The 10,269-nt window shown below is 38.7% G+C and overlaps 2 protein-coding genes across 3 annotated transcripts in view; one reads left to right on the plus strand and one right to left on the minus strand.

The window, feature by feature from the left end:
* Positions 1 to 10,269, plus strand: part of LOC116064683 (cortexin-3-like) — a 103,857-nt gene that overhangs the window by 5,562 nt on the left and 88,026 nt on the right. The window lies entirely within an intron of this gene.
* LOC116036847 (tripartite motif-containing protein 16-like) lies at positions 496 to 2,861 on the minus strand. Of its 2 annotated transcripts, XM_035992960.1 has the most exons (2): positions 1,187 to 2,861; positions 496 to 928 (listed from the first exon to the last, which is right to left on the minus strand). In XM_035992960.1, exons 1-2 carry the CDS (start codon positions 2,802 to 2,804, stop codon positions 903 to 905), a joined length of 1,644 nt encoding a protein of 547 aa, XP_035848853.1. In that variant the 5' UTR covers positions 2,805 to 2,861; the 3' UTR covers positions 496 to 902. The 2 variants fall into 2 exon arrangements, with proteins under 2 accessions (XP_035848853.1, XP_035848852.1); XM_035992959.1 differs by lacking the exon at positions 496 to 928 and having other exon boundaries at positions 1,093 to 2,861.

A 10,269-nucleotide genomic window follows, 5' to 3' on the forward strand; every position in this document is an offset into this window, starting at 1 on the left:
TATTTACAAAATGTCCACAAAGAGAAGAAAGTGTGCAGGATAAAGGAGTTCTGGTGCTTTCTCTCTTCTCGCCCACTTTCTTAAGCCAAGTGGCATGTTGTCTGTATGCATTTTGAGCGCCGTATACAGCAGACGGGTTGGGTTTAGGAAAAGAAGAAAGCGACGGTTGAGTTTAGGAAACGTGACACGCGGGACAGGGCGAGTCACGAGTATGCGTCTTGATAACACGCCGAAAATGGCATACGAATTGGCGTGTCATACATAAGCCACTTCATGAGATCAGTCACAAAGGAAGTCCCGACTTCATAACTGAAAAATATTTTTTTAAATACAATTTTAGGTTGATTTGATTTCTGTGTCATGCCAAACATTTGGCCCGTCCCACATGGGATTACAAGACATCACTATTTAACAGACATCTTCCTGTCCCGCAGATACATAACGTGGAGAAATACTTGAATAACAAACAACAGCTAATATCTACAGATCATCTCGGTAAAGATCTTTTTTAACATATCGTCCTTGTTTCAACAATCAAAGGTAAAATAACAGATCTCAACTGGGCACATTGAGAGCTTCTGGGGCTCCTCGAATGGTTTTAATCAACAAACTAAATCATCTCATCACTTCTAAAATGTCAATACAAGCAAATAAATACGTCAAAGAAATTTACAAAAAACGTTTAGAAAAGGAAATAGATGTCGAAGAAAGTGACAAAAAAGTTTGATAAAAGCAAAAAAAAAATGAGAAAGCAAAAAAAAAACAGAAAAAAACTACAAAAACACATGAAAAATGTCAAAAATAGAATTTCACAACAATCAGCTCTCAGCAACAAACATGGAGACTAAATAAGTTGAAGAGTTAAAACACAGAATTTAACCCTTAAATGACTTCTGACTATTTCAGTTTACACAACTCAGCAGAGTGTGTGTGTGTGTGTGTGTGTGTGTGTGTGGGTGTGGGGGGGGGGTGTTAGGGTTAGCAAGCAAGCGTCAAAAAGCTTTAAATAAAAAAACATTGAAAACGTTGGAAGATGTATCAAAAAGCTCCAAAAGAGAACAAGCTGCAATTTAGAGAAGTTTTCCTTTTTTTAATAAAAAATGACTCCGAATGACAGAATTTAACCCTTAAATGACTTCTGACTATTTCAGTTTACACAACTCAGCAGAGTTTCCATAAGAACCATAAACCATTAGTCCAGCATAGAGGGGCTGAGTGAATGTGGTCTGGACTCTGTGGAGGAGAGTCATGGTTTCAGAGACGCTGTAGAAGGACAGAATACCTGCACTGTGATCCAGGTACACTCCTACTCTGGAGGACTCAGGACCTGAGACACGAGTTTGGACTTTGTTGTACCAAAATGTATAATTGTTGTTGTCACAATCTAACGCCCAAGATTTATCATTTCGTCCAAATAAACATTCATCCCACCCCCCTGCTCTGCTGATATTCTTGTATGCGACTGCTACATAAACTCCTCCTCTCCTCTCCACCTCCCAGTAACAACGTCCAGTCAGACTCTCTCTACTCAGGACCTGACACCAGCCAGTGAATCTGTCTGGGTGACTAGAATAAGACTGATGTTGTCTCATTAATGTTGCTTTCCTGTTCCCCTCAGATAATAACAGCAGTGTGTATGCTGTGTTTGGATCCAGTGTGATTTCACGTGAATATTTTAAGAATCCAGCTCTGGTCTTGGGCTCTGGTTGTGGCAGTAAAACGTCCACTTCAGTCCCTGTCAGTGAGACGTTTGTCCACTCCTCTCTCAGGACGTCCTGTAGTTTATCTCTGACTTCTGACACGGCCGCCGTCACGTCCTCAAAGCAGCTCAGAGGACTGATATGGATGCTGGATGTTGATTGGCTGAGTGGTGACAGTGAGGGGTAGTTGTGTAGAAACTGGTTGTGATCCTCTGTGTGTGAGAGCTTCTTCAGCTCAGCGTCTTTCCTCTTCAGCTCAGTGATCTCCTGCTCCAGCTTCTCCTGAAGCTCTTTGACTCGACTCACTTCTCTTTTCTGCTGAGATCTGACCTGCTGCTTCACATCAGAGCTTCTTTTCTCCAGGAGACGGATCAGCTCGGTGAAGATCTTCTCGCTGTCCTCCACTGCTTTATCAGCAGAGCGATCGATGGCCTCCGCCTGCTGTTGAAGCAGCTTCACATCTTTCTCTCTGTCCTGGATTCTCTGCTGGATGGTCTGTCGACTCCCCTCGAGCTCTCTCTGCCTCTCAGCTCTCTCTGCTGCAGCTGAGACTGTGTCGTGGCCTTTATGTTCATCCACAGAGCAGAGATAACAGATAAGCTGCTGATGGCAGAACATCTTCATTACCTCATCATGACGAGAGCAGACGTTCTCCTGGAGCTTCTTGGACGGCTCCACCAGCTTGTGTTTCTCGAAAGCAGGGGATTCAAAATGAGGCTGAAGGTGTTTCTCACAATAAGAGATCAGACATTGCAGACAGGACTTGATGGCTTTGAGTTTTCTCCCGGTGCAGACATCACAGGCCACATCTTCAGCTCCAGCATAGCAGTGATCAGCAGGAGCAGCTTGGAGTCCAGTCTTTTTCAGCTCCTCCACTAAATCTGCTAACATGGTGCTTTTCACCAGTACAGGCCTCGGTGTGAAGCTCTGCCTGCACTGAGGGCAGCTGTACATTTCCTTCTCATCCCCTTCATCCCAGAAGCCTTTAATACAGTTCATGCAGTAGCTGTGTCCACAGTTAATAGTCACCGGATCCTTCAGTAGATCCAGACAGATGGAACAAGAGAAGGTTTCCCGGTCCAGCTGAACTCCTTTCTGCGCCATTTCACCTCTCGCTCAGTGACGACGACTGTCTGAGTCTCACTTCCTGAGAAGTGAGACTAGTCTGAGCTCTGATGTAACAACAGCATGTGATACGCTGTTGTACTTCCCCCAGCATGTTGGTTACACCCATCTGCAACCTGTAGCTCTGAAGTGGGAGGGAACAAGGAAATATGTGCACAGAGTGGAGCTGGCTGTGTTTGAGAGGAGGAAGGAGTTATCAAGCTTTGTTCATTTCTGGAAAAGGAGCGCTTTGAGAGAGATACTGGGTGTGTTGCAATGCCCATACTACCATTAGTATGACAGGGAAAGATATAGTATATCCTAATACATATAATGTCAAATTCAGAATGCCTAAAATGTGTCCTGATGCACCCGGTTGCATTTTGCAGTATGCAAGCCAGCGTGCTTTTCTGACCCACAATCCTCTGTGCAGCATATCTGAGCAAGAGGCTCAAAGTTCAAGCTGGGATGTTATCTCAGAGTTTAATGTCCTGAAGAAAAAGTATGCGATAAGGAACGCAGCAACACTTGTTTACAACAGAGCTCATTTCTCATTTAAAAACTCTGCTGACTTCATCTTTTAGGAGGTAAACTCTTCTTAGAATCAGAGGGTTTGGAGACGTCTCACCAGTTTTATAAGTCACTGAATAGTCCTGTAATTAACTTGAATAAACGTTTATGTTGACAATCATTCAAACACAGCCCTTGACAGAATCAGAGTAAAATATTTCATTTTATTCATTTATCTCGAACAATCAACAATGATGCAAGACAAAACACAATTTTTTTAAAACCATAAAAAAACACAAACAATCAGGAATTAACAACAAAAAGAAATACAAATATAAAAGGATTAGTTCGAGAAGGAGCAGGCGGAAGCAAATAACTTATTTGGTCCTGCCCCTTTTTTCACAAAATCATATTATTACAAAGTAAATAGATATGCAAATACAGCATACAATCGTTCAGTCTTACAATAACTAACAACAATACAACAAGAACAATAATACCTTTAAATTCCAATTCCATTCCTGTGTTTTGGTCTATTTAATGATTTCTTTAATCTATTTTTGAACTGAATGATATTATGGCTCTGTTTGATGTCATTGTTCAGTCAATTTCATAAAGTCACCCCACAAACTCAAACACATGCTTTTAACAGTAGTTTGCACAAGAGGTTGATTGAACATACAATGTCCTTTCAGGTGATATCCCCCGTCTCTTTCATTAAACATTGCGCGTATGTTACAAGGTAAATTATTTTCTTTAACTTTAAACATAAATTGCGCAGTTTTGAATGTAACAATGTCCATAAATTTCAGCAAATGTGAATTAAAAAAAGATGATTGGTAGGATCATAATACCTGGTGTGATTCATTATCCTAATTGCTCTTTTTTGCAATGTGCAAATTTTTTGTAAGTTGCTTTTGTAGGTATTTCCCCAAACTTCCACACAATATAACATATATGATAAAATGTGTGTGCAGTACAGAGTATGTAAAGTATTTTGGTTCAAGATGTATCTACTTTTGTTCAATTTACCAATACTCCTGGCCATCTTCATGCACAGATATTTAATGTGGAGCATAACCAGCAGAGTTTATGGTCAAGAACAACACCCAGAAATTTATTTTCTTAGACTCTTTCAATTGTTTCATTATCAATTACTATTTTAACATCTGTGCGATTTCTGAATATCATGAATTTAGTTTTAAGTCTAAAGATAACTTATTTGAATCAAACCAGAATTTTAATGTATTCATTTCATTAGTGACCATTTCCAGCGTCTGCTGCAAGTTATCCCCACAACCAAAAATATTTTTGTCATCTGCAAAAACAGTAAATTTTAGTACATTTGATAATTTACAAATGTCATTTAAGTAAAGGATGAACAATTTCGGGCCTAAAACTGACCCTAGTGGAACGCCACAGGGAATATTAAGACTCACTGACCGGTGATTACCCATTTGAACAAACTGACTCCTGTTTTCAATATAGTTTTTTATCCAGTTAAAGGTCACAACTCTTATGCCATACCTTTCTAATTTTTTTTAACAGGATTTCGTGATCAACAGTATCAAAAGCTTTTTTCAGATCTATGAAAATCCCCACTGCAAAGTTTATATTTTCAATACAATTTGTTAATCTTTCAAGTAACTTAATAAGTGCTATAGACGTTGATCTACCTGATCTGAATCCATACTGACTGTCCATTAGTAAATTGTTTCTGTCAATGAAATTATCTAGCCTTTTGACAAATAGTTTTTCAAGTATTTTTGAGAATTGAGAAAGCAGAGATATTGGTCTATATTTATTGAAAATATGTGAGTCACCAGATTTGTACAATGGGACGACTTTAGCTACTTTCATCTTATCAGGAATCACTCCTGTTTTAATTGATAGATTATATATACCGTATATGACAGTGGGTCAACTATCCCGTCTATTACTCTTTTTTTACTAGAGACATCAATGTCATCACAATCTTTGGAAGTTTTATTATTACATTTATTTACAATCTCTTTAATTTCCCTGCCTTCTACAGTTCCCAAAAACAATGAATATGGGTTATTTTCCACATGGTCCATCACAGAGTAATTTGTCCTCTGTGTAATTTATGTCTTTGGCCAGATGAGGACCCACATTAACAAAGTAATTGTCGAATCTGTCAACCACTTCATTCATATTTGACCACGTCTTCTCATTATCATTGAAGTTTTCCGAATTAAATTTATTAATTCCTTTTGTAATAATGGTGTTTATTGTATTCCATGTTCCTTTAACATTATATTTGATATATTCTAGTAATTTATTATAATAATCCTTCTTACATACCCTCATTATGGTAGTTAATTTGTTTATATATTTCTTGTATTTTAACTCAGATTCTTTTGTTCTATATTTTATGAAATTCCTATGAAGGGTATTCTTTTTTTTACAGGCATTTTTAATTCTTTTGGACATCCAGAGTGTTTCTGAATATTTCCTTTTATTATTGTTTTATCAGACAATTTTTATTATATAAAGTTGTAAATATGTCTAAGAATAGTTCATATGCATTGTTAAGGTCAGCTTCCTTCTTTACTTCCTTCCAATTATACTTTATTAACTCATTTCTAAATGCAGAAATAGTTTCTTCAGTCCTTAATCTCCTGAATATAGTCTCATTGCACTCCTTTTTCCCACTAAAATTACAGTCATGAGTCACAAAGATTGGTAGGTCACTTATGTCATTAATTAATATTCCAATTAAATAGTTTATTTCCATATTGTTTGTAAAAAATATCTATCAGAGTGGCACCATTGCATGTTATTCTGGTAGGTTTTGTGATTGTTGGAAAAAGACTCAAACTATACAGTGTTTCAATAAACCCGTCGATTTGTGTTTGTTGGGATTTAGTAGGTCAATGTTGAAATCCCCACATATATAGTTGACTTCATGCTTTACTTTATTAAACATTTTTTTCCATTATTTCTGTGAATATTTTAACATTGGATCCTAGTTTCCTATATACACAACTTACTATGACATTCTTCATTTTTTCCATACATAATTCAATTGAAATACACTCCATTATATCATCAATGACTAATGTCATGTTTACGACAACTTTGCAAATTATCCCTTTATCAACAAAAAGCGCCCCTCCACAACTGTTTACTCTATTCACACAAATCATATCCCTATAACTCAAAATCCATGCCACTATCTGCATTAATCCATGTTTCTGATATGGCTACAATATTAAAGGGTTTCTTGAGCTGTCCTAAATATTCCTTTATATTCTGGAAGTTTGAATACAGACTTCTGCTGTTAAAATGAATGATAGATATGCCATAATCAATTTTAGTATTATTATTGAACTGTTGCTCTGTGTAATAGCTACAGTTGTTATTTATGTTAACATAAAAGTTATTTTCTGGATCAATATTCTGTTCAAAATCAGGCATACTTTGGTCATTGTCAGAACAACTAGAACAAGGAAAAAATGTCATATTGTTAGACATAACAAAAAACTAAAGCTTTAACGATGGAAAAATAAAATATAAAAGCTACATGAACCAACTCCTAGGAATTTGATGTACGTACTTCCAAACTTGTCGAGCTGCTCAATGATTCTGATGCACATAACTTTAGCCTGCTCTGGTGGGCCATTCATTTTAACAAACACCTTGCAGTTGGAGGACCAGGTAGCTTGAATCTTCCCTTGTTTCTTCAAGAACCTTGCCTTTCTTGCAATATCTGCATTGGTTTTGGTTAGATGCTCATTGATGTAAACATTTGTGCCCTTCAATTTGCGTCCCTGTCTGAGCAGGTCAATTTTATGCTTTCTGTTAGGAAAAATGACAACATGATTTTCTTTGTGGTTCCTTGATGAAATAATGTGACATGCCTCAATATTGTGTCTGTTTATGGATATGTTTTTGTCATGAAGAAAGGCTGCTACCTGAGCCTCAGTTGAATCATCATGGTCTGCGCTCTCGACTCGCACATCCCCCTTCAGAGCATGAGCGTAAGACCAGCTTCATCTTCAATCCAGTTATCAAGATATCATTCATTCGAGTGTACTGCTCCAAGTCTCATACATGAGCTTCCAAGGAGTTAATCTTGAGCTGCTGTTCCTCATTTGACTTTTTTATTTCAGAGATTTCATTCATAAGATTCATTATAGTAAGCTGTTGTTTGGCTATGGTTGCCAATTCCTCACCCATCATGTTCATGGCTGTTTTTAGCTCTTCTATATCTTTTTTTAATTTCTTTTGTGGCCATAACTTAATCCCAGTCGGAACACTGAGCTGCTTAGGCCTGATGTTAGCTGGCTGCTCCTGAATCCCTGGCCTGGTGTCTGCTGGATCGTGGGCCTGGTGGTAATCTGCCGCTCGTGGTGGTAGTTAGCATTCCGCTGATGTTAGGGATGGGCGCCCGGTTAGCCTCTAGCTCCGCTGCCAGCCGCTAGCTTCGCGGCTTACTTCTCTGTGCAACCGAAGCTGAGAGCTAAAAACGGCGTCCAGTGGTTCCCGCCGTCACCCGTTCTCCGCTTCCGAACAACAAAGATTCACCTCTTTCTATGCTGATGTCCCGAGCCTTCAATCAGCCACTGACGACCACGGCTCGGTTATCGGACAGCTAGCCGGCCCGGTCAGCCGCCAGCTCCGTATCTAGCCGCTAGCTTCGTGGCTAACATTGTTAAGTCAGCTTTTCTTTTGAAAGAGAAAAAGTCAACTTTTTTTTTTGAAAGAGAAAAAAAATTTTATTGAAAGGAATGGTGTTGTAATAGTATTCCCCAAAGGTATGTATGACTCATTTATGACAGTCAAACTGCAGTGGAAGTTCCCTTCTCACTCTGGAATAGCATGGAAAGTGATGCATCGTGTCTGTCTGGAGCCCGCTGTTCAACTGTCTGTCTGTTGAGTGGTTGCTCTGTTTCTGTCTGTCAATCACCCTGCCCTCTGTCTCTGTCCTTCTGTGTTTCTAGCCAGAACACTGGGCTCTGAGCCACGACCTAAACGGCTGCCGAGGCTGCGAGAGTGATATCGGAGGAGCCCTTGACAACCAGTGAGTGACGCTGTAGCTTTAATTCTAAATCACAAGTCACACATGAAGTTTGAGGCTGTTACACTATATACACTATTGAAATGCTCTAACACACTACTTTAACGCTGTGAACAAGTGATAGAAAACTCTGCTCATTTCTCTGTGACAGAGCAGTTTTAGTGCGGAAAGTTGAAAGGACAGAGACTGACTGACTCTAAACATGAACCCTGTACTTTGTGTTCAGGAGGAAAAGTGCCTCAGTTATACACTCGTATCAGTTTCACATTTTCTGCGTCAGTTTTGTATGAAACCCTGGAATGAAGACAGGAAGAAAATACATTGTTGATGTTAGTTTATTCATCACGTAAAGCTGCAGTTTGTTCACACATCCCATCAGTAAAGTCTGTTCAAAGACTCTTGTTCAATGATTTCATCAACACATTCACTTCATCCACACAGAACCAGAATCTCAGCTATATATAGAGAAGAATGAGTTATTGATTATGATAACAACATTTTGGTCCGCCAAAACGAATAAATGTAAATCTAGATTTCTTTACAAAATGTCCACAAAGAGAAGAAAGTGTGAAGGATAAAGGAGGTCTGGTGCTTTCTCTCTTCAGAGCCATGCAGTGGAAGAGAAACTACCAACATGACATCATGACTTCGCTTATACATACACGCCCACTTTCTTAAGCCAAGTGGCGTGTTGTCTGTACGCATTTTGAGCGCCGTATAGAGATACAAAAGACAGTGACACACACTCTTGCTTAGCAAAAGTAAACAGAAATTCTCTGGTGCTACCTTCAAGCACGTCCCCTCTGTTTACTTTGTGGATAGACCCATAGATATACGTATGAATGATGAAATATGAAATATTATGACTAAACGTCCTGTCAACAACCTAATCTAAGGTTATATTGTACAGGACCGGGAATGTGGACACCACTAAAATAAGCTTTTCCTCCATTTTCTCACAGCTTTGCGGAACTAAAGTTTGATTGATTTGTTTCTGTGAACGTTTGACACGGTGACGCGTTCTGTATCGATAGCAGCATTTATTTTATTTTTTTATTTTATTGGTTTATTTGATAGGGACCATGCATATTTATGAACATTGTTGTATAAAATCACCATGTAAATATGCCAGAATTAGTAAAAAATAACTACTTTTCATCTGCAGTCCCTAGGCAGGTGACATAGGACTAACATAGAGACAGCCAGCAGTCATACAGCACTCATTCACTAGAAATTAAAAGGTACACATAATGGTGACATATACATTGACCAAACAAACTTTTAAATGAGTTTTAAAGCAGTTGAATGTAGGGCACTCTCTTATTGGGAGGGGCAAGATATTCCAGAGTTAACCTCCTAAGATTGACAATATGTTTTGTCCAAAAGTGGTACGTCTAAATGGTTTCACACAGTCCCCTTTTACAGAGAACCGTGTACTACCTCCGCTGTGTGTGTCCGTATATCCGTGAGTGTGTGTGTCTGTATGTCCGTGTGTGTGTGTGTGTGTGTCTGTCTGTCTGTCTGTCTGTCTGTCTGTCTGTCTGTCTGTCTGTCTGTCTGTCTGTCTGTCTGTCTGTCTGTCTGTCTGTCTGTCTGTCTGTCTGTCTGTCTGTCTGTCTGTCTGTCTGTCTGTCTGTCTGTCTGTCTGTGTCCCATTTACCGGACATTTCAGATAATAGAATGACTAAACATCTGTAAATCATTTGGCAAAAACATGATAGTTTCCATGTAAATATCTAAACTATATATAGAGAAGAATGAGTTATTGATTATGATAACAACATTTTGGTCCGCCAAAACAAATAAATGTAAATCTAGATTTCTTTACAAAATGTCCACAAAGAGAAGAAAGTGTGCAGGATAAAGGAGGTCTGGTGCTCTCTCTCTTCAGAGCCATGCAGTGGAAGAGAA

Source organism: Sander lucioperca, chromosome 16 (genome assembly GCF_008315115.2).
Source record: "Sander lucioperca isolate FBNREF2018 chromosome 16, SLUC_FBN_1.2, whole genome shotgun sequence".
Taxonomy (NCBI): Eukaryota; Metazoa; Chordata; class Actinopteri; order Perciformes; family Percidae; genus Sander; species Sander lucioperca.

Excerpts from the sequence above, each read along its gene's own strand:
- LOC116036847 (XM_035992959.1), bottom strand. The coding sequence starts at position 2,804 with ATGGCGCAGAAAGGAGTTCAGCTGGACCGGGAAACCTTCTCTTGTTCC.